Here is a 24622-nt window from a genome sequence, read left to right on the forward strand (position 1 = left end):
CGCCCGGTTGCAAGATATGCATTTGGTGCCGCAGCAAAACGTCGCCCCCCTTTCTTCCCATACCACCACGGCGTTTCGCGCCACGGAAGTCACGTTTGCTTTCCGCAATGCGTTCGCTCTTCGTGATAAAGCGCGCGTGGGATGCGCGCTTTCACTTGCACATACGGCACGCGGCGACGATTTTGTCGCCCTTGGGACTTTATACGGAACCTCACGCCGACTGCGATGTCGACCGCCGACGGCAGAAATCTGCTTGAAGTGTCCATATAATTGCTATCGCAATAAGAGGAGCACCAAGCACTCTGTCGACAGGCCGTCCCGGCGTCCTCTGTCAGTGTTCACCAGTACGTTTAGAGTGCTGAGCCTGTGGCTTTACCTGTGGGCACTGCAGGAACCTTGCACTTCAGAACTTATTCACTATGCTGATTTGAATGTTGTGAAAATTAATTTGATTTTTTTTTATGTACCTTCGGTTGTGCACACAAACTTGTAGCAAGCGCTAGTAGCGGCAGCAAGCAAAGCATTGTATCACTGGCCTCATTTGTGAATGAGAATTCATGAACGCATGGTGTCTGCGACACACACTGAAACATCTTTGGCACTTTATAGCTTACCTGCTGAAGTTGAGCTGTCAGGGGCTTGAGCTGGCGCACAGGTGAGCCCTGACACGACCCAGGTGGCTCGCTCGATTCCTTCTCGGGGGGACGGCAGGCTGGCACGATGCTGTTCTCCATGTTCTCAAAGCTCAGGCGCTAACAAACGGAAACGAAGCTTAGGCAATGTCACACCACGGCAACACTCGGCTGAGTAGCTCACCCCGTCCGTGGGTTGGCTGGACACAATGGGCAGTCGCTCCGGGTGCTCCTTTAGCTGCTGCACAATGTCCTGCACCTGCTCCACAAACATGTCTGCGTGCTGTTCGGCAAGCAGGTTCGTCACCACCTGCAGAGAACATTTGGAACAATGTTTATTTTGCTCAAGGCCCTGCACTGCAACAAGTCAAAAGCCGGAGGATCCAACATGCAGCGTTTGCTGTAATAGATCGTAATGAGCGCACAACTTTCTCCAGCATGTGGCCTAAATTTCTGTAGGTGCACAAAGGATGCGACAACATTCAGGTACATAAAAATGGGGACATAAATAATGTAAGGACAGCACTTGACTCACAGGTGCAATTTTATTACAGCCACAAACAGAAACATAGGAAAGTGGGTTAAAAAAAATTGCGGCAGAACTCATCTCACGAGGAATGTCGATGACAATGCGTTAGCATTGAATGAACATATCAACACAACATATTGCCACCGTCGAAACGAGTCATGCATGAGGTGTGTACTGCAGCAGGACTCCTCTCTCGCGCTTCCCTAAGAACCCTCGGTGCCATCTAGTGCCGCCGCCACGACGTCTGCGTGTGACCTCTGAAATGCATGGCATGCCGATGCCTGCGAACAGTGAGAAACGTGCCATGCGGCAACAGGGCTCCTCTCTCGCGCTGCAACATCTAGTGGCACTACCAAGAAGCCCGGGTTTGAGACGAGAAGCGTGGCCCGCCGGTGCCTGTGAACGCCGAGAAAAGTCCCCTTCCCTTGCTGCATGCTCAGGGGCACATACTCACTGACCCAAGATGGCGAGAGGTTCATTAAAGAACGAGACATACCTAGTGCATTCACGCCACAGCTTGCTAAAGTGTTGGGGTGAAAGGCGTTCATTGAAAAGCGGCACACACCCAGTACATCTGTGGTGCAGCCTGCTAATGCATCGGGTTGCCGTCCTTGAAGAACCCTTGTGACATGGGTTTGATTCCGCTCAGCATTGGAGAAATTTAAGGGATCTTATCCGTCATTGTAGAGCACCACATTCCCAGTGGCCCATACCTAGTCACTTAAGTTGGCATCAAGGACGTTCATTGAAAAGAAGCGCACACCTACTGGCACAAACCCAGTCACACAACTTGGCATCAATGAGGCTCGTTGAAGACTAGCACCGACTGAGTGGCACATATCGAGTACTCCAAGCTGGCGCAAAGACTCTTCGAACAGCGATACCTGCGCAGTCCCGCATCTAGAGTGACGCATGGCAGTGCGAAAGAGGTTTGTTGAAGAGCGGCAGGAATGTGCACATCACCACATACTGAGTAACGCAAGTTTGTCTGATGGTTGGTTTCGAACCCTGTTCCCTCAGCACAGCAGCCTGATGTGCTACCCATTCAACAACCGACTACCCAGTGACCCAGGTAGGTGGAAAAATGATTAGATACAATCACACACACACACGGACAGACAGACAGAGATACACACCCCCGGAAAGTGAGAAGGCTAGCGTGTTAAAGTTATTACGATTTACACAAGCTAAAATCCCCACACAGGTCCCATACCACTGACCAAAAGCTTGAGCATCTGCTAAATATTGCTACACGCGTGTGGTATTTGGTTGTTTGAACGAGGCGCGCGGTCGCCTAGACGAAGAAGACGAACTGCTCTGGGCTCTCGAGCTATCGGCTGATCTGGCCAGCGCTGCAGCTATCATTTGTAAATATACTTGTAAATAGTCTCCTGTACTTAATCCTTCGTTCGCGTAACATTTTGGTGGAGGTGCTGGGTACTTTCAACCAATTGACATTCCCGCGGAACCATTCTTTCGGGTTGGTTTGGATTTACTTGGTCCTTTTCCTCTTTCTACCTCTGGGAACAGGTGGATCGCTGTGGCCACAGATTACGCCACGCGCTACGCCATCACCCGAGTGCTCCCTACAAGCTGCGCCACAGATGTTGCCGATTTTCTTCTACGCGACGTGATTTTATTACATGGAGCTCCGCGACAACTTCTCACAGACCGTGGCCGGACATTCCTGTCGAAAGTTATCGCGGACATCCTGCAGTCCTGTGCCACGCGGCACAAGCTATCCACGTCATACCATCCGCAAACGAATGGCCTCACGGAGCGTCTTAATCGCACTCTCACAGACATGCTCGCGAAGTATGTGTCTTCCGACCACACTGACTGGGACCTCGCTCTACCGTTTGTCACCTTTGCGTATAATTCCTCGCGCCACGACACAGCCGGTTATTCGCCATTTTTCCTTCTGTTCGGCCGAGAACCAGCACTGCCCCTCGACACAAGCCTCCCTGTTCACGCAGCACCCACCAGTGAGTATGCACTTGACGCCGTCGCCCGCGCTGCCCACGCAAGGGAAATTGCCCGTGGCCGCCTTCTGCACTCCCAAGAGAGTCAACGGCGTTTGTACGACCAGCGACACCGCTACCTGCACTTCCCACCTGGTTCTTTGGTGCTCCTATGGTCTCCGTCGCGTCAGGTCGGCCTGTCAGAAAAACTGCTGTCTCGTTACACAGGCCCCTACCGAGTGATTCGTGCCGTGACTCCCGTCACCTACGAGATCGCCCCTGACGCCCCATCTGCTTCCCAGTCCAGTGATATCGTGCACGTTACACGACTGAAGCAGTATCACCCTCCCAGTGATGACATTTAGACGCTCCGGGACGTCGCTTCTGCCGCCGGGGGATTATGCTACACGCGTGTGGTATTTGGTTGTTTGAACGAGGCGCGCGGGCGCCTAGACGAAGAAGACGAACTGCTCTGGGCTCTCGAGCTATCGGCTGATCTGGCCAGCGCTGCAGCTATCATTTGTAAATATACTTGTAAATAGTTTCCTGTACTTAATCCTTCGTTCGCGTAACAATATCTAGAAAAGCAAACTGCTTATCACATTACTGGAGCATTCACTGATCACCCATCGTACGTACAAGGCAAGATTGCAGGTTGGCTTTATTCCAGCTCCGATGTGAGCAGCAAAGTGCTGCCCTTTGGCTTGTCAAATCTCAACCATATTTAGTAGGGTTGAGATTGAATAGAATATTAAAAAATTTTTCACAAAATTTATTCCTTACAAATTTTGGGCAAGAAAATACATTGCTGCACATGCTTGCGAGTCTCCTAGCAGTGGATGACAAGAATGTAGCAAGCTATCAGTAACTTAGGCACCTAGGAATGAATATGTACAGTGTGGCCTATTCTTAACAAAGGGAACCCCAAATCAGAATGCCAAGCACTCGTTACAGCTCAGTTGCAGCATAGAAAGGTCCTGAAAGTTTTTTTTTCAATAGAATTTCTATTGAATAGAATCAAGTGCTAGAATTTTTCTTCTGGAACTATTGAATTAGTGACGTTCTGTAATACTGAATACCAATGAGGTTATCAGTTTAATAGCGGACCTATATTTTGAGCAATCTATTATTTGTTGCATAGAAAGTGTCACTTTCCAGTTAGAAGGGCTATCTCAACTTTACGGCAGGTGGGTTATCGTAACGCCAATCTGCGGGACAGACGTGTGGCGTCCAGTGACCACGTAGGCCGGTAAAGTCTCAGGGCTCTCGTGGAAGAGGAAAAACCGACACCTGATCTCTTAGTGTTGCATTTTGTAATCTGTCTCTGAATGCTAGCCTGTGCCGGTACGTGCCAGCCGTTCGTGCCTCGTGTAGATGCTAGCATCTACATAATTCTCATGCGACGCCGATGCTGCTACCGCTACAGAGGGCTCCCCTCCGAGAGAGGAGGAAAGTTCGACGAACGATGAAAAGTCCACGTGACGCGCCGTGTCGTAGCGTTGGTCTTGGGTGTCACGTATGGAGGCGGCATCGAAGGATGCAGCAGGGTTGCGTCGCACAATGATGGGGCTGATGGCGCGGGTGCTTCAATGTAGGCCGGTTTGAGACGTTCCAGGGCAATTGTGTCTGATCGTCCGTTGACGTTCATGACAAAAGTAGTCGGACGACGCTCGAGAACACAATATGGCCCGGAGTAGTGTGGCTGCAAAGGCTTCTGCACGAACAGTTATGAACGAAAATGTGGGTAGCAGAGGTGAGTGCGGGAGAAACGTACGGAGACCTTGCTTCTCGTGAACGTGTAGGCACGGGGCGTACCTGACTGAAGAAATCTTGCAGTTCGGCAACGTAGTCGGCAGGTGATGGCATAGGTGTTCTGCTGGTGGCGACAAAGAAATCTCATGGAAGGCGTAGGTGAGTGCCGTAGACTAGCTCAGCACAGGAGCAACCTAGGTCGCTCTTGAGTGCGGCTCTGATGCCAAGAAAGACGAGAGGCAAATGCAGAACCCACTTCTCCGGCGATTCATGCGCCATAAGGGAGGCAAGAAATCGCATGGAAGGCGCAGGTGAGTGCCGTAGACTAGCTCAGCACAGGAGCAACCTAGGTTGCCCTTGAGTGCGGCTCTGATGCCAAGAAAGACGAGAGGCAAATGCAGAACCCACTTCTCCGGCGATTCATGCGCCATAAGGCCTTGAGATGCCGGTGAAAACGTTCAACAAGTCCATTGGACTGAGGGTGGTAAGCATTCGTGCGAAAACATGTCGTTCTGAGTAGTTTGAGTAGCTCGTTGAAGAGTGCCGAGTCAAACTGCCGACTGCAATCGGTGATTATCGTGGATGGGCAGCCGAACCTTGCAATCCATGTGGACACGAAAGCTGCTGCAACAGTGGACGCTGAAATGTCAGATATAGGTGTAGCTTCTGGGCACTGTGTATAGCGGTCAATGCATGTCAGCAAGTAGCAGTAACCTTTCGAAGGTGCGAGAGGGCCGACGAGGCCCAGGTGTACGGTGTCAAAAGGAGCATCCGGTGGTTGAGGTGCCACGAGACAAGTGGACACTTGACAAGGGTGCGGTGCCGAAAGTGTTCCCAAACCTTCACTTGTGCCTGTCGAACCAGAGGAGGGGGACGCAAACGAAGAGAGATGTTTGGTGACCTTTTCAGGACCATCTTAGAAGAACTGTCAGAGAATATGCTGAGTCATGTTGGGTGCCCCTTACACTTTCAGGAACTGAGTGCACGCATCATTGAATTTTTAACAGTGGAGCTGTTTAAGCTTTTTGTTTCCCCGCGTAATGTTCGCAAAAACTGACCTAGCGATGACATCAATGCAAACAGCTGCGCCTCATTTCGCCTAGCTCCTCTGCCGCCGCGCTAGCGATGACGTCACTGCGCAGAGCTGCGCCTCGCACACGGAGAAAGAATAACAGGAGGCGAAACTTGGGGCCGGCGCCAGCGCGAGCACTGGTCGTGATAATGTCACGCTGGGAGAGGAGGAGACGCGCTGGTGGTGAACGTCGGCACAGCGCCCCTTGCGGCGACAGAAGGAACTACTTCCCTCGCGGTCGCAGCGGCGCGCGCGCGGCCGCGGTAGCCGCGGTCTCCGACAGCGCCCGGCGTCGTCTGCTACTGTCGGATACCGCCCAAAGCGTTTTGCTCCAGCGCGGTTTGCAATCCGGGGATAGAAGACCTGTAGACCGTGTTAGTAGGATATTTTTATAGATTATTATTTAGGATCACATGCTATTTATGTGGCAATAAGACCAAGAAACTTGAAAGATCAGACGATCTGCGATAGTAGCCAAGGCGGCACACTGGCATCAAGCCGTCGTGTGCGAGCAGACGACAAGAGCCAACAGAGGCGTTGCAAGAGCGCGCTCGACGCGCCACGGATCCGCTGCATCGCTTCGACAAACCATCACGTGACCATACGTTATGCGTCCGGCGTTCTGCAGGGGGCGCTGTCACGACGTCCGCTGCCGCATGGTACGTCCTGTGCTCCTGTGTGACATTATGACGACGCGGGAAGGAGCCGAGTTGCGCCTCCTGTATTCTTTCTCCGTGGCCTCGCATCACCTTGTGATAGCCAATCGATAGATAGCCAATCAATAGCTAATGAATCAATAAACAATAAATTCCAGAAAATGCTGAAGATGACTTGGTAGTGCTTAGTCTAGTCCAAATACATGGCTAATACCTTGCGATAGTCAATTAATAGCTAATCGATCAATTATGAATAAATTCCGGAAAATGCCAGGGATGACTTGATAGTGCTTAGCCTAGCCCAAATACGTGGCCACTACCTTGTGATAGCCAATAATTGGCCAATAAATAGCTAATCAATAATCGATGATTAATCAATGAATTCCGGAAGAAATGCTAGGCATGACTTGGTAGTGCTTTGCCTAGCCCGAATACGTGGCCAATATCTTGCGATAGCCAATCGATAGTCTATCAATAGCTAATCGATAATCGATCAATTATCCATAAATTCCGGAAAAGCATAACCTGTAAAGCCTGGACCAGCTAGGTGCCAAACAGCTCCGCTGTTTCTTTAGCCTTGCGCCACTTGTGCAAGCTACGCTAATTTTTATTTAGTCACGCGCATGCATACACGCATACCTTGAAGGAACCTTGCATAAAAATGCATTTTATGCAAGGTTCCTGGAGCAGTGGCGAGGATCCAGCCTTGAAGTAAAGGCAGCGAGAAAATGTGCCAATTATGCTGCTTTAAGTGGAGTTGGTTTTCACGTAGGCCCAAATCATTTGCCTAGATTATGTCCCTTCTGACAGTTTAAGTCTTAGCTATATATAGGGGCATACAGTTGTTTTTTACTTCGTTTTCTTTAATAAAGCATTCATTGGTTAACAAGAAAGCTGTGTTATTTTTGTGGATAATAAATTTGGTCTCGCTAGCTGTCGTATAACTACCCAGACCAAAGTGTTAAGCAAGTAAAAGCAGCGAGAAAACGTGCCAAGCTGCTGTATGGAAAAATGTTGCAGTTTTGCCCGAAAGGCAAAGCATCAATTGCGATAGCAAATTAGTAGACAGCTATTCGGAGTAGGGATAGTAGTTTTATCGGCTACATAAACTTGGACACATTCGCTTACTAACTGAATTAACAAGTGTGGTGTCAGCGCACAAAACCAAAAATGAATAGATCACACTGAATCACCGCAGACAATGACTGTCAAAACGCTGGCAGCACGCGCCGCCGTCGCAGTGGGCGAAGGTTCGTGCGGTCTATCGCTTTAACCGAAACTGAGCAGCGAATGCACAGCGCATACAAAGGTCAGAGCCATGTGGAGATAAGAGACGGTGCGGGCGACCGCCACCACAGCAAGTACAAGCGTAGTTGTTGGCAGAGTAGAAGCTGACCCCCCCTCCCTCCCCGCGCTGCCTTCCCGCTTTCTTGCTTTCGCGTGGGAGATGGAGTGGCAAGATCCCCTTGCGCCGGGTTACAAGATACGCATTTGGTGCCGTAGCACAGCGTCGCCCCGCCTCCGTCCCTCCCATACCTCCACGGCCTTTCGCGCGACATTCGCGCTTGCTTTCCGCCATGCGTTTGCTCTCCGTGATAGTGTGCGTCCCTCGTGCGCTTTCATTCGCGCATATGGAGCGCGGCGACGATTTTATCACCGTCGGAGTTTATACGGCACCTCACGGCAATGGCAGAAATCCGGTTGAAGTGTCCATAAAATTGCTATCGCAATAAAAGTAAACTGCGTGAAAGGTTTAGGTAGCAGGAAGAAACACGCCACACTTAAAACGCAGCTTCGGTGCTTCGTCATGTGCCTTTCTTCCTATCATGCAGTTTGCCGATCTTTCAGTATCAACCAACAAGCCCGATATATGTTATCCCTATAGGTGGATACTGATTTCGCATGGTACCACTAATTCGGACTATAGGGATAACGCTAGCCAGCGTGAAACACGCGCAAGCTGCCCGTCTGCACGAGCTCAAGGCTGCAGCGAGGCGTCTGCAGTGGAGTGCGATTGAACGGTGCCGCCATCTGGCGGCTGGCAAAGAAGTGGCGACATCGGTGGTAAGCGTACGGGTGGAGAGTTTGGCAACTGAAGCTAGTCTAGTAACATTGCAGCAACCGAACGCTGCAATTTGTAGAACAGCGTCACATCGGCTGTGGCCACCTCTGTTGGTACAAGGTTTGTCCAGGTCGATGGACCGATTGAAATGATAACAAAACGTGGACAGAGGGAATGGCAATAAAAGCAGCACATATTTCGGAACGTGTGAAAGCATGTGTGAAGATTGGGCCGCTTAGCCGCCTGAAGGCCCGCAGATCGCATTGGATACGTATGTGGCGACAAACATATCGCCACTTCAACAGCCGCCAATCGAATCCGTATGCATGAACTCGTACCGATCATTGGTGAGCCAACCGTATGAACATATTAGTGACAATTATTCCACAACAGCTTGTGGCTTGTTTCCACATCAACCAACGGCTAATTTTCGTCACGGCCACAATGCCTAGGCCATTAGGCCTAATCGGCCACAATGCCTTGGCCATTAGGCCTAATCGGTGCTGCTTCATCAGGCATCAGTGACTTAACTTACGGTTTGGTGCCAAATCAACACAGATCTATTCATAGAAGCTGCGTGACACTCAGAAAGGTAAGAAACCGCCTTGCAAACTAAAGCGAGTGTACAGAATGTACAAACGCAAAAGTGTCATGTGACCACAGTGTGCTGACCTCCCAGCTGCGCACATTTGTGTGGACAACAAGTATTGGGGAAATGGGACAGTCACGCAATTGCCATTGTGGGGGTCTTCCCCAACCCGTAGCGTGTATAATCGCAGCTACGTAGGGTTCAGCGAATAAGGCAACAAGCGAGTCAACTCAACAACGTTTATTGCTGTGGCCAATAAAACACACTTGCAGATTGAAGTCCGCTCTGTATAATAAGTAATAAAATAGGCTTGCCTCGTCGCGTGTGGTAGTCACGCACACGAGGTCACTCACGGGTGGCAGCGGGTATATCCGTATGGGCAGGTAGGTGTAGCGAGGTCAGAGAGGCCCGAAGGTCTCTCGGTCGCGCTCTTTTACACCTTTTTACCTTTTCACGAGGGGAATGTCCTCCTCGCCCGTCGTATACTTTCCATCTTCTTGCGCGGGCACACACGTCGCGAGAGGCGAGCGAGAACCAGGAGAGGGCAAAGTGCATTTCTCCCGTGTCCGCCCGACTCCCGCTGTGCGCATAGCGCACGCACGAGATGTCCGCCCGGCTACCGCCGCGTGCACTCCGTGCGCAAGCGATGGGCGAGCGCCCGCAGGAGAAGGTGGCAGCGTGTGCTTCCCACATCCTCCCCCCCTTAAGAAGGCCCCCGTACGTTGAGGCTGGCACCTAGGGACGTCCGTTTGCCCGAGTACCCGCCGAGGTTGGCGAGCGAGGAAGTGTCAGGCTCGTGGTGATTTAGCCCTGAGCTGGCGGACACTTGATGCCGACTCGAGGCGTCTGGTCAGCTGCACTCCTCGGGCTTGCGAGGCGGGCTTGCGAGGCGGGATCGTTGTCAGGGCATTGAAGGTGGCTCTGAGAGCTCTCATGCAACGTCACCCGGACTTACGAATGTTTCTCGCAGTCGTCGGGTTACGCAACTAGCAGTCAGATTACTTTCGCCTGCTACGCAAATTGTAGCGCAGCTGCGGGCTCGCCATTCGGTTCTGACTGCTCTCACTCACCGATCGCGTTTGAGGGAGGGTCTGATCGTCATCCCACTGCTCATCACGCGGTACGTAGCGTTTCAGGTCGCATACGTGTACTGGTCCGCCGATCGGCTTTCCTTTCTTGTTCTCGAGCTGGTAAACAAGCAAGGAAACCATCTCTCTCACTTGATACGGCCCGGTCCACTTCGGCGCCAGTGAGGTAGCGAACTGTTTGGTAGCATCACTGAGAACATGCTGGCGTCGAAGCACCAGATCGCCCACTTCGTAGTGGACGTTCCGATGCGAGTGGTCGTAGTGCGCCTTCTGTTGTGCCCTTGCAGTGCGAAGATTACAGCGTGCTTTTATGTAAAGCTTCCGTCATCTTGGCATGTAGATGCGTCGCGTATTCAGCTCGTGTTGACGGCGTGACTGGCATTTTGCTGTGATCTCCGAGAACCTTATCCATCGGATTCGGCAGCTCTCTTGCCAGGTTGAGAGAAGAAGGCGTATACCCAGTCAAGCGGTTCACTGTCGATCGCAATGCAAACCCGATCGCTGGAAGGTAGGTATCCCAGTCCTTATGCCTTTCAGAGAACGCGACAAGCATGTGCTTGATGTTGCGATTCACTCGTTCCGTGAGGTTCGACTGAGCATGGTAGGTTGTCGTTTTCTTATGCTTAATGCCCAGTGCGGCGCATGAGTAAACGAACACCTTTGCAGTGAAGTAGGACGCATTGTCCGTTATCAACTGCTCCGGAAAACCAAACCTGGTGAAAACCTCCAACAACTTATCCATGATCACCCGTGCCGTCAGTTTTCGTAGGGGGAAAAGTTCTACCCATTTACTGAAGTGATCCGTGACCACCAGCAAGAATTTGTTCCTGCTCGGTGTTGTGGGATACGGTCCCATGACGTCACATGCCGCGATTTGCCAGGGAGTCTGGCTGTCGATAGGCTGCATGAAGCCGGCGGTCGTCCGCCTCGGGGCTTCACGCTTTGGCACACATGACACGAGCGGGCGTATCGAATCCCGTCCCGTTTCATGTCAAACCAGGTAGCGAAGCGACAACTTAACGTAAGTCTTGGGGCCGCTTGCGTGCCCAGCGATGCACGAGTCATGAAAGTAGCGTAGCAGTGCTCCTCTCAACGCGCGCGGTATCACCACCTTAAACGCCTCACTTGTGTCGTTCTCGGTGGGAATATACCTCAGTAAGACGCCATCGGAATTCAGCAGATAGGAATCCAGCGCGCTCACAGCAATTGCCAGCTGTTCCTGAGCGCTCCGCACCAACAGCAATACCAGCTGCCTCCATGTGCGCGGCGGCCGTGCCGCCCGGCTCCCGGAGCCCGTCAAGCACTTTTCGACAAAATGGATCCTTCTGCTGAGCCTCGAACAGCTCCTTTCTGCTGAAGACAACTCCTGCGGAACCGACAACATCTACGTGGTTCACACTCTCGCCCAGGATCGACGGTTGTTCCGCGTCAGTTACTCGGGCTACGGCCAGGGTTTCTCCCTCGCCTCGGATTGGCGCTCGCGAAAGTGCATCAGTGGCGGCATTGCTTTTTTCCTTTGCGGTAGCGCACGTTAAAGTCGTAACGCTGCAGCAGCAGTGCCCAACGCGCCAGGCAGCCACTCGGCTCACTCAAGCGCCTCAACCAAGTGAGAGCCATGTGGTCAGTCTCAATCGTGAATGCCACTCCATCAACATAATAGTCAAACTTTCGCAGAGCGAAAACTATCGCGAGACACTCCTTCTCTGTCATCAAGTAGTTCCTTTCCGCCGGCGTCAGCGAACGGCTCGCGAATGCAACCGGTCGGAGAATGCCTCCGTTCTCCTGAAGCAAAATTGCACCTAAACCGAGGTCGCTTGCGTCTGTTTGAATCAATAACTCCCTATTCAAGTCGGGCAGCTGCAACTCTGCCGTGTCAGCGAGCACCTTTGTGAGGCCGCGCAGTGCCGCCTCCTGCTCTTGACCCCAAGTCCAACGCTCGTCTTTCCTCAAGAGCTTCGTTAAAGGCGTTTGCACTGCCGGGCAGTCTGGAATGAATTGGCGATAAATGTTCACCAATCCCAGAAAGTGTCTCAGTTCGCCGATATCTTTCGGTGACGGGTAGCTCAGTATAGCCTCGAGCTTATCCTCACTCGGCAGAATGCGGCCGCTGTCCAACGTGAATCCCAACAGCATTATTCTGCTCGCAGCTATCTGAGCTTTACTCAGGTTCAACGTGATACCCGCGGACCTCAGCCTGTCTAGGACGTCTCTCAAGTGGCGCAAGTGCTCGTCGAATGTTTTCGAATAAACCACTATGTCGTCGAGATATGCGAGAGCATGTTGCCACATCGCATTTCCTAGAATTCGGTCCATCAACCTCTGATAAGTAGCGGGAGCTCCAACTAAGCCAAAAGACGTTCTTTTGAACTGAAAGAGCCCGCAGTGACAAGTGAAAACCGTTTTCTCTTAGTCACGCTCGTCCATTTAGACCTGAAAATATCCCCGACTAGCATCGAGCGTTGTAAAGTACTTCGCCCCGCCTAGGTTAGATATCAAAGAGGAAATGGAGGGTAGAGGGTTAGCACCCTTCTTCGTAACCTCATTCAGCCTGCGGTAGTCTACACAAAGGCGATAAGTATCGTCCTTATCCGGGACTAGAACTACCGGGAAGCCCCATGGGCTGTTCGACCTTTCCACAACGCCTGTGTCGATGAGTTCGTCTAAGGCGCTGTCAAGTGCTTTCCGTTTAGTCAAGCTTATCGGTCGAGGATTACATTTCCATGGCGCAGTGTCACCCGTGTCTATCCTGTGCCTGACTAACGTAGTGCAGCCCAGACGGTCCAGTGAAAATCGCGTCGTATTCCTACAACAGCGATGACAGTCGTGCCCTTTCTCTCTTCTGCAGGCTGTTGACCTCTGACAAAAGTGGGTGCGCTGCCCCTTGCAACACCACGGCAGAATGTTGTGCCACCGTCTCTCCGTTGCTTTCATCGCCTTTACCGATTGCTGTTTGCTCGCTTGGCTGTAGCTGGGTGTGGCCGGCTTTCGCCGCGCCCAGAGACTGGCGTGTCTCCGCAGGCACGGGCACTTTTGCTAAACGCTGCAAAGCACCCGTTACGTTCCCTCGGTAACCTCCGCTGGCGATGTCTATCAAAATACCCGACTTGGCGAGAAAGTCTAGACCTAAAATAACAGGCACTGAGAGACCTGGAAGATGTATGAGGCGTTGTTGCCTGACGCATCTCTCCAAACGAACAACTAGCCTAGCTGCACCACTCGATTGTGCTGTGCCAGAAGCAAGGCTGAAAGTGGTGTCACTATCTCTTAAGCAGATATTGTTCTCGCGGAGATGATGCAACACCTCGTCACCAAATAAAGAAGCGCTTGCCCCAGTATCGAATAATGCGGCAAACTTCTTTCGGGCTATCGTTAGCTCGATCAACGGCGCCTGCGAGTCCGCGACATCTCCTACGCGACAAGCCAAAGGCGCAAGTAAATCAAAATCACCGGTTGTGTTCGAGATCACCGCCCAGAACCCAAGGTGGATCACCGGCGGCCTCGCCCGTTTCCCGAACCACGTGCTCATCCTCGGCCCAGCGTGCTTGCGCAGTCACGGGCTATGTCCAGTCCGCCGCACTGGCAGCAACGGCCACCGAAGCCTCGGTGGCGTGGGCCGTAGCTTCCACGCTCGGCGGTCGGCATGTGCCGCTCCTCCGTTCTCGCATTATTCGCAGGTTGCTGCCGCGGCGCACAGCGTGCCACGTTATGCTGTTCTGTTTTCAGCGCGTAGGCATACAGGTCCAAGGCGCGGTCTGATAATTCCCAACCACGCTGGACCTGCTCGTCGGCGAACGATGCCGACGCGTCGACCCTAGGGGAATGTGAAGCGATCCCGCTGCCGTTCCACGCGCAGCAAGGCTCGAGTGACAGCGCGGCGTGTGGAGGCGGACGGTATGCTCGTGCCACGAGGATGTCCCCTTGGATGCGCTTTGCTTCGGTGGCGAGCTCGTCTAGGTCTTTGAACCTACATCCCCTGAAGTAGGCCGCGAAAGTCGGGTGCGCTTGCCGGGTGACGCGCTTGACTTTCTCGGTGTCGGTGGCGAGAGGGCTCGCGAGATGATTAAGTTCGTCCATCGCTCGAACATACTCCAGCAAGGACTCTCCGGATGCTGTGTACGCAACTCCAACTCTCTCCTCAAACGCCACTCGTAGTTGGCTGGAAGAAATTCCTCGCAGAAGTTCGCACGGAACTCTTCTACCGTGCGGGCTCTGTGTCCGGCCAGTCAGAACCAACAAGCCGCCTGCTTAGTCAGTGAAGCAGGGACCACGCGCGCGAGAAGTTCGGCGTCTGAAAGCCCTATTGCTTGCTGATAATACTGCAGACGGTCGAGGTACTCGTTTGCACTAGTACGATCATGGTACCCACTATAGGTAGGCATGTCTACCTTAATTCGTAGTCACTCGCTCTGCGGCGGGGCGTGCATTGTGTTCTGCAGGGCGCCGGCTAAGCTCTGCATGACTTGCAGCGCATTCCGTAGCATTCTTTCGCTCAACGGAATAGTACCGCCCGAAGGTTCGGATGCATCCGCAGCTTGCGTCGAACTATTTAGAGGAGTATGTGCCTCTGTGTCCGTGGGACGAAGCGGCGAGGCGCTCGGCGTGTTACGCCTACTTTCAGACCTAAACCCTGCCAACGTGGCATTTCTGCGATCCTGACTGTTCTGCGTGAAACACTCAAAATCAAAGCTACCGGTTTGTTCGGAAGCTGCCACCGCGTGAGCACTAGGTCTCTGATTATCTGCCGCTACATCCGACAACATGAACAAATCTGGAAAGTCAGACAAGCCCGTCGCCATTGTTTGCTGTAACTTCAGTAGTCCCAGCTCAAAAAAAAAAAATAAAAAATAGCAGAAAAAGATTCGCCGTGTTGCCGAATTCGAACCGTGTTAGTAGCGCCAAATCTAGTAGTCTTCCCCAACCCATAGTGTGTATAATCACAGCTAAGTAGGGTTCGGCGAGTAAGGCAACAAGCGAGTCAACTCAACAACGTTTATTGCTGTGGGCAATAAAACACACTTGCAGAGGGAAGCCCGCTCCGTATAATAAGTAATAAAAGAGGCTTGCCTCATCGCGTGTGGTAGTCATGCAAACGAGGTCACTCACGGGTGGCAGCGGGTATATCTGTATGGGCCGGTAGGTGTAGTGAGGTCAGAGAGGGCCGGGTGTCTCTCGGTCGCGCTCTTTTATACCTTTTTACCTTTTCGCGAGGGGAATGTCCTCCATGCCCGTCGGATACGTTCCCTCTTCCCGCACGGGCACGCGCGTCGAGAGAGGCGAGCGAGAACCGGGAGAGGGCAAATGAATCTCTCCCGTGTCCGCCCGGCTCCCGCTGCGCGCGCACGAGATGTCCGCTCGCTTACGCCGAGCGCGCGACGTGCGCAAGCGATGGCGAGCGCCCGCGGAAGAAGGTGGCGGCGTGTGCTCCCCCACACCATGGCCCTCAAGGTTTCAGGACCTTTGACAGGTGGCAAATCACGCCGAGCCTGACAATTAAATGGCACCTGCTCTTTATCGTTGGCGCCGACTGCAGTTGACCCCCACTCTCGTGGAGCGGTGACCCAAGTCATGTGATGCACCATCAGTGCTTTTGTCTGTCACGTAAATCGACCTCACGATAACCCACCGGCTGTGAAGGTGGGAAAGCATTTACATATTCTGGAGAAAAACTGGAAAGCAAGACTTTCTATGCAATAAAATATTGCCATCAAACACAGGTGCACTATGAAATTGAGAACCTCACTGGTATTCAGTACAACATAACGTAACTAATTGATCAGCTTGAGATGGAAAAAAATGCTGCAGTTTCGCCCGAAAGGCGAAGCATCAATTGTGATAGCAAATTAGTAGAGAGCTATTCGGAGTAGGGATAGTAGTTTTATCAGCTGTATAAACTTGCGACATGCAGCAGCACCAGCAAGGCGCAGAACTGTTGTCGACGCCGTCGACGTTTTGCCCGCGTTCACACCGAACGCGCGCGGCGTTGTTGACTGTTGCCAGGGCCTCTGAGGGTGGCTCGGAGGTTTTCGACGAGATCACAACGAAAAACTCGTCGAGCAGCGTTGGAAGTCTTTACCGCCTTCTCGTCTCGCAACAGTTTTTATATAATGCATTTGGTGCGGCAGCTAAACGTTGCCTCCCCTCCCTCCCGTCCCCCACGGCCTTTCGTGCGACGGAAGAAGTCGCTTTTGCTCTGTATATATGGTGATTGTAAAGGGGAAAAGAGAAGCTTAATTCTGCAGCCCTTCAGGGAGCATGACGCAGAATGCGCGTTTGTACTCTGCCGTGCGTTCGCTCCCCATGAAAGCGCGTGTCCTTTGCGCCCTTTCACTCGCACATACGGCGTCCGGAGCGCACCGATGATTTCATCACAGTTGTCGTCATACAGAACCTCACGGCGATGACAACGCCGATGGCAGAAATCCTCTTTGAGTGTCCATATAATTGCTATCGCAATAAAAAGCACTTGGATTTTATTCAACAGACATTCTATTGATATATAACAGAGCTTGATATACTAGAACTGAGCTGTAATCAGTGCTGGCATACTAATTTGCAGTTCCCTTTAATAAGAGTAGACCGTACCTTGATTTTCTATGTTACTGATGGCTTGCTACATTCTTGTTATGCAATGCTAAGAGATTCCGGAGCATGTGCAGCACCGTGTTTTTCTCCCAAATATTTCTAAGCATTAAATTTTGTGAAATTGTTTCTGGTATGTGATTTCATATTCGATTCGAAATGTACTATCAGGTATTTGCACACCTATAGTTATAAGCTTACACATTTTATAAATAAGCATACTTATTTTGAGTTAAACCTAAAAATAAGGAACTTTAATATAACGAAATTCTCTATACAACAAAGCATTTAACCTTTTAGAACTTGTCGTCCATAAACCTGTATTGATTTTTCACCTCAATACAGTAGAATTTCGTTAATTCAAGTTATAAGGGGACCGAAATTTATTCGAATAAATTGGAGTTCGAAGTAAGAGCCCCTTTAACTATAGTGCCTGATCACTTGTGCAGCACAGCGTACAACAACAAAACTATTGTCTTTCGACTATCGGCGCGTCAGAAGGATGATGGGCTTCACGGACGCCGTCCTCGCGCATGCACAATGTCGGAGATGACTCGATCAAATGGAGGGGGGCATAAGTGAGCACGATGTAATGTGATCAAGCCGGGGGCTTCTTCCCGATCCTTGCCGAATTAGAAAGGAGGGCCACTCTGCTTGATCCAGTTCGTTCTGCGCCACTTTCCTCGTTATTTTTACAGCCCGTGACATTACGGGCTATAGCTAGTGATGCATCGAACCTTTGCCTTTGTCTCAGTTTCGTCTGAAAAGCAGTCCACGGGAGTGAGAAAATTTTTTCTAAATAACCGTTGAGCAGTTTTTGGAGTTCAAATTTGTGGGAGTTTCTCTCTTCAAATAAATATGACTTTGCTAGGACCAGCAGAGCAGTTCGAATTACCAGTCAATTTGAATTAGGAGATTTCGAATTATAGAAATTTCACTGCATAATGAAGTGTGTCTAAAACCATTTCAATATACCAAAATTTCACTGCAGCACCGAAGGTATATTTGAAGCTAAATATTTGAAACTGTTATTTTTGAATTATACAGCAATTGATCTGGGAAAATTTCACTCATTCTGAATCAATATTTTAGCTGTAATAGCATTTTATACCACATTGGTGAGGTGAATTTTTACTGATGAATGCACAGAAAAAGAGCCTTTTATGGCTATGTGCAGCCACTGTTTTGCATTTTCAAAGGCAGCTGCCTTGGACTCATTTGAAAAAGCTCAGTGCAATTGCTGGCTTTGTTCTACATGGCATACAGCTTTGAGTGAAGCATTCGAGAGGCAACTCTGTCACTACAAGGTGCATTCAAAGAGTTTGCTGATGGAGATTGGCAAGGATACCAGTTGCAGAAGGGCCATCCACTGAAGTTATACATTTCTTGAATGACTATGCCTGCTGATCAGGTGGGGAAAAGCTTGGCGTACATGCCAATCAGTATAATGGGCAGCGCACAAAGCAGAAAGGCTTCACGTACCAGGTTGTTGGCAATGTCCCGGGGAAACATGTCATGTATGTCAAACTTGAAGGTGACTGTCTTGCCCTTGGACGACTCGAGCTGGCACTCGACCACCGAGCCCCCTTCGACGGAGAGGACCAGCAGACGCGGCCAGCGCTGTTCCACCTGGGCCCCTCGCCTCCGCTTGGTCACCTTTTTCCGTGCTTTCTCTCGTGCGCTCGAGTCTGTCAGGTCACTTGCCTCACTTGCAGAGTCCAGGGCAGAGGCACTGCACAAAAATAATGCCTGTTAGTGCAGCAACCTTCCATGGGCTGTGCAGCACAACATTTATTTAGAGTCTGTGAGAGATGGACGACATCTGCACACTAGCACTCACCACACAGTATTACTTTTGATATTTTAAGCAGTTCTTTTTATTTTTCATTTTCTGAAAAAAAAAAGTACAATGACAGAAATTAGCGGCAAAATGAGGCTCATCACTGATACACAACTAATTTCGGGCTAATAAGAGTAGGCTAATAAAAGAAACCACAAGCAAGCCCAATGCCCCAAAAAATTCATGTGCTGGATGTAGTATTTGTGGTGTGCGTAGACACTATCGCCCCATTTCGCTTGTTAGTATGAAACTCCGTGAGTGCAGCTAATGTTCAGTGGAGCCTTTCTGTACCTCACTTTACTTTTAGGCACACCTGGAATGTGCGTTGCTGATACTGCAGCCATAACCACTGCCATTACTGCCTTGAGGCGTTTTGTAACTTTGCCATCTGGCGACTAAGCCTCACGGTAAAGAGATCTTGGTCACGTGGCTTGGCGCTCAACCAACCACAACTTTTGGTCAGACTCACCACTAAGGCCAAACAAATACTGTGCTTGAAACGACAGTCACACAGAAAGTCGCCTATACTGAAAATATGATACACAGGAAACAAAGCTTGACTAGTGACACAGGCTGAATGTCACACTGCGTTGAATGCCCGAGGATTAAAAAAACAAAAAAAAAAACGCCATGATCAGTGCGCTGCAGGACACAACAGGAACTAAGGTACAAAAAGTCTCGTTAGTGTGCTTAGATAAGGACACACTTAGGGGGGTCCTGACTATTTCTTGTTCTCAGCAAAAATTTTATATTAGGTGGGCATATGTCTATGCAGTAAGGAATCAATCTTTGTTTTGCAAGACGTAGCGCGGATTTCGAGAAAAAGAATTGTTATTCACTATAGGTGGGAAAGAGCATTTCAGAATACCTATACTTGAAAACTAAAACATTGTACACTGCTAAAAATGTTTTTGGTAATTTAAACTATTGGAACTTCTTGTGCAAGGAAAATACTTACGACGCCCACAGTATTTAAAAAAAATCAATTTACCTTCATTTCATTAGAGAAGTTGTCTAGATATATAGTAAAAAGATTAATGTGTAGAAAACTATTCCCTATACCATGCGCTTTTTAAGTTGCAATATTTTTCAGCTGTATAACGATATTTTTGCCCTTTATCACAGTTAAACTTTCTTTCTGTGCAAAACAAAGACATACAAGGGAGAAGTTGGCTCGGTTCCGTTGTCTGGTAGTGTTTTTCTGCGCAACATAAAAAATTTAGTTAAAATAAAAAAATATTTTGGACTCCTTTTGTGACTGTCTTTATTTGAACACACCCAGTTGACTCTTCCACTGCATTGGCCTCATCGTGCTTTCCCACTAGGCTGGTGCATCGGCCATAGAAATGAGGAGCATTTCAGATTCAGATAGCCGAAGTATTTAAAGAATTTAGAGAATTCCCCAGAACAGCCTTAAACAGCTCACTAAACGCACTTTCGAGTGGTTGCTACCTGAACATACCATAGGAAAAATATAGATAGAGGAGCAAGAAACTATTCAGATTTGTCAGAAATTTTTCAGCCGTGTTGCCTTAGCTAAAACGGCCCCACAATGCCACTGATCTTGGGGTCAGTGAGAGGCGCTTGCTTAAACAGCAGTCTGGCAATGTAAAAATAAAAATACTGTAGGCAACATAACTCTTAGCTTCCATGGGCCAGTAGTTGTATTAGTTTAAAATCAACAAAAAATGTTTGGCAGTATAGAATGATATAGTGTTGGAGTGGCAGAGACGCAAACATGTAAAACCTGCAAGTTGCAAAAACGCTCTTCTCCATCTTTAGTGCATTACATTTTTTTTTCTCGAAATCCGTGCTGCACCTAGCAAAACAAAGGTTGATTCCTTTCTACAGAGACATTTGCCCACGTCATATAAAATTTTCACTAAAACCACAAAATAGTCAGGACCCCCTAAGTTTGTCCTTGTTTGAATCCACCCAGCGGTAAGCAAGGAAATCATTTAACCATTAAAACAAACCACTACGTAAAGCTGCAACAGTTTCTGTATCAGTCTACAATGTGGAGCAAATGTGTCCTTGAATTCTGAAAAGAACTTGCATTCCAATGGGCAGGTCAACACAGTGTGCCATTCCAGTGTGCCATTCCACACTGCCACCGCCATCTTTCAGTGAATGCATCAGAGAGAGGTTATGAAAACCCTTATGCAGGTTTGTGGGGCAACCGCAGTAGTAGTTTGTTGGAAAAGGAGGTAGGAAATGAAGGGGACTGTTACTGCTTCACTTCACAGTGGATGGCATCTAAAGTACCCTGTGAAAAATAAAGGACGACGTCCTGTTAGTTCTAATAAGAGCCCAGCACAACCTGATGCTTTTCACGAGCTCCAACAACGTCTGCAGACTCCACTGATCCTTGCACGCTTTGATGCCAAAGTCGACACAGAAGTTGTGGGGATTGAGAGAGGCACCGGCGCCATTGCGCGGGCTTCACCTGTTCTGCCGTCCCTCGCCAACCCTGCCCGCTCCCAACTGGTTCCAGCGGTGGTGCTCCACACGCGGTGGTTTACGGTCAGGGCGGGACGCTGATGTCACTACGCGGCCGCGTCGGTGGTAAGTTACTGAGCGTGGGTCTCTTCTCTCCGAGATCAGCGCACGGTACGTACAAGCTTTTCTCTCGTCCGCCGACACTTTTGTGACTAGGACTGGAGCTCGCGCACGGTGCCTCTGCCCGTGCAGGAAGCGCGTACTTTGTGCTGATCCTTTCCCGACGCTAAGCCGACAAGCAGTGCCTAGTGCTCACGCGAGGTCGTACCACGCCCAGCTGCACTTGCCGAAAGCCAAAGCTGAAGGAGATTGCCTGAGCTCTCGCGAGTTGACCCATTGGTTATCGCCAGAGCAAGTAACATAGCCGCCGGAATTTTTCCTAGCGGCGTGTTCCAGCTTGAGCCTGTGCTCTCGCAGCGACGTGCTATAGGCGCCTGTTTCTCTATTTTCGCCCTGGTGTGGGAGGACCCCTTTGGTTCCCCACCGCGCGGGTGTTTGTGCAGTGCTGGTGCCGACGGATTCAATAAACAGTTTCCGTCAACTCGGGGCTTAACTGTGTTTTTGCGTGCGTCGCTCGGTAGCCCCTTGCGGCCTCTGACTCTGAGCTCGCGTACGAGCAGTGCTGGAGGTGACGGCTGATGCGGCCCTGTGGATCGCTAAGCTCGTGGTTGTTCTCCTGTGAGACACAAAGAACCCACATTGGCGCCCAACGCGCATTCAAAGGCTCATTAAGCCTTTGTCTGTTCTTAGCCGAGTCAATACGCCTTTTGGGCTCGCAGCATTATGTCTGCTAAGCATAGGGACCTTTGTCCTTTGTTAGTGCTAGCAGATGCGGCGTTGCTGGAGAATGGGGCCAGGGCCTCCCTTGAGCAACACACTCATGCACCCTCGCTTGTAACGACCCCTGTGGGGACGGCAACGCTAGGCGTTATATACCAGCTCTCTTTGGAGCAGTAGTGTTGTTTGAAAACGGGGCTAGAGCTCTCTTCGAACAGTGCACACGGGCACATTTGTCTGCCACGGCTCCCTTTGGAATGCCAGGCAATGCGATGTCGCAGCGCTCCCGATCATCGGCTTTCTCGGGAGTAAACGGAACGTAGCGCGGAAACGACTTTTGCCCGTTGACTGCTTCTCAATTGAACAGCCAAAATCAGTGGAATGCTGCGGCCCCCTGTGGGGATTAAAAGACGGCGACCACGAATTTCGCTCATCCGTCTCCCTTTGGTACCTTTGAGTACATTCGGTGATGCCCAGTGGCACACCAATCGAACACGCACCTGTTTTGTCGATGCTGGCTGCTTCTCAATTGAACACCCGAAACCAGTGGAATGCTGCGGCCCCCTGTGGGGATTACAACACGGTGACCACGAATTTCGCTCATCCGTCTCCCTTTGGAGTACATTCGGTGGCGCCCAGCCGCACACCGATCGAGCACACGCCTGTTCTGTCAACGTTGGCTGCAAGCGGCCTAAGCAATTGACGTATAGCTGACTCAAGTGGTGGCTGTGAACGACAGCAGACGCACCCCGCTAGGAGCCCTTATTGCTCTGGGGACGGTGGCGCGGCAGTTGGTATCCCTGTGGAAACCGCGCCGCTGATCGAGCTGGACGACGGTTCATCCTTGCTCGACCGCGCCGCTAACGCACCAACGGCTCCCTTTGGAGCAGGCGCACACACGCTGTTGCATAACACTGTCGGCTGTTACGAAATGCGCTCACCCTGCTGTACGGTTGGTAGTCCCAACCTACAATGGATACGGTGACCTGCTCAGTCCCAGGGATTACTGTTACTCCCTTGCACGCTACCAGAGAGCTCTGGGTTTGAACAATCAGGAGTTACTCGGACGCGTCGTCTCTGTTGCACTCACTGATACGGTAAGAAGGTGGTACAGGCTTTCCGGACACCGTGCAACAACCCTCGAGCATTCCTGTGTGAATTCATACCCGCTGACTACGAGAGTAGGATGCGGCGAGAGCTTGGGCTACGTACACAGGCTCCTGATGACTCGCTTCAGGAGTACGTACGGGCGATGGAAGACCTTTTCTTAGTCGCCGAGCCCAATGCCTCGAACGAGGAACACATCGAACGGGTGATCAGGCAGGCACATCCGACCTTTTCGGCGTACCTGTGCGGTGGCCGCTTCAGAAATCTGGAGGAATTGGCCGCCGAGGCAAAGCGCATTCAAGGCGACATTATCGCCACGTGCGCCTATCGCCCACTGCCGCCCGCCAGCGAGGCCCTTGAGCCAAGCCGCGCGTGGAGAGGGCCTGAGCCTTTTCCCCAACGGCAACAACCTGGCCAAGCTGCCTTTGCAGCTGCTAGCGCGGGTGCTAAGGAGCTGAGCGCACACACCCTAGATCCCTACATGCACGGGAGGCGGGCAGCCTGTGCTGCACCACCGCCCGAAACGCATGCGCAGGGACGCTCTTCGACCAAGCGCATCGCGAAGAGAGACACTCGTTATCAGCCCATTGGCCGAGCAGCGAGCCTACCCCGGCAGGGAGCTGAAGCCACTCCGCCTCGGGATAGATACCGTGGCGGAGTGCGCTGTTTTCGCTGGCAACAACGAGGGCACATAACAAGAGACTGCTCTGCGCCCTGGTCTCCTGTGAGGCCGGGAAACGGAAGCGCAGGTCGCTCGTGAGGGCATGAGGGACCGAACCTTCGCTTGTTCCCTCAGCGTACCGAACAGGTTGTGTTGCTGGTACCCACACGCCCTTTATTTCGGTGATCATTGCCAGCCGCGAAATTTCGGCGCTGCTGGGCACGGGCGCAAGCGCTTTGTTGTTCAGCGAACAGGTTTTGTCCCGCTTGCAAAAGCACGCAGTGCGCTTGTGGGACTGCCAAACGACATTCAATCTTGCGAAAGGCATGGCCCATTCAGCTGGCGCCGCAAGGTTGATGGTCAAGTGGGGAGAGCGAATGAGACGCACGCGTTTCGTTCCTCTCCCAGGGCTCAGTGTTCCTGTGATTCTCGACAGGGACTTTCTCCTTAAAACCGGGATCGTTGTGGACATTGCGAATGACGGCTATCGCGACAGACAGTTCACGTTGCTAAAGCCGTTCATCAGCCCACCGGTGTCTGATTCTGCCTGCGCAGATGATGCGTCAGAATCGTGTCGCGCGCCGAGTTCGAGGGCAAGCCCCCGAGCTTCGCGCTCGCCCACTCATGGTCCCTTTTGGTATCGAGAGGCATGGCACGAACTGTGTCGTATGCAGAATTCTGGGGCATGCCCCTGCACTATGCGCTTGTCGACTCAAAATCCCCATTGGGATAGAGCGACATGGCACGAAGAGGCACTACATCTGAGTGCCAACGTGGTAGCTAACGCGCTATCTCGTGACCATTGTCCACCCAGAGCT

At 51.1% G+C, this 24622-nt stretch overlaps 1 protein-coding gene across 18 annotated transcripts in view; it reads right to left on the minus strand.

Moving 5' to 3' along the window:
• LOC119466381 (serine/threonine-protein kinase WNK1-like) overlaps positions 1–24622 on the minus strand; it is a 420835-nt gene that overhangs the window by 133863 nt on the left and 262350 nt on the right. For all 18 annotated transcript variants that reach the window (XM_049657238.1, XM_049657241.1, XM_049657234.1 and 15 more), the window contains 3 exons: positions 18403–18652; positions 817–942; positions 615–752 (listed from right to left, as the gene is read on the minus strand). In XM_049657238.1, the coding sequence (XP_049513195.1) occupies positions 615–752; positions 817–942; positions 18403–18652 (514 nt within the window). The remainder of the gene's footprint in view (positions 1–614; positions 753–816; positions 943–18402; positions 18653–24622) is intronic.

The sequence above is a fragment of the Dermacentor silvarum genome, chromosome 10 (assembly GCF_013339745.2).
Source record: "Dermacentor silvarum isolate Dsil-2018 chromosome 10, BIME_Dsil_1.4, whole genome shotgun sequence".
Lineage (NCBI taxonomy): Eukaryota > Metazoa > Arthropoda > Arachnida > Ixodida > Ixodidae > Dermacentor > Dermacentor silvarum.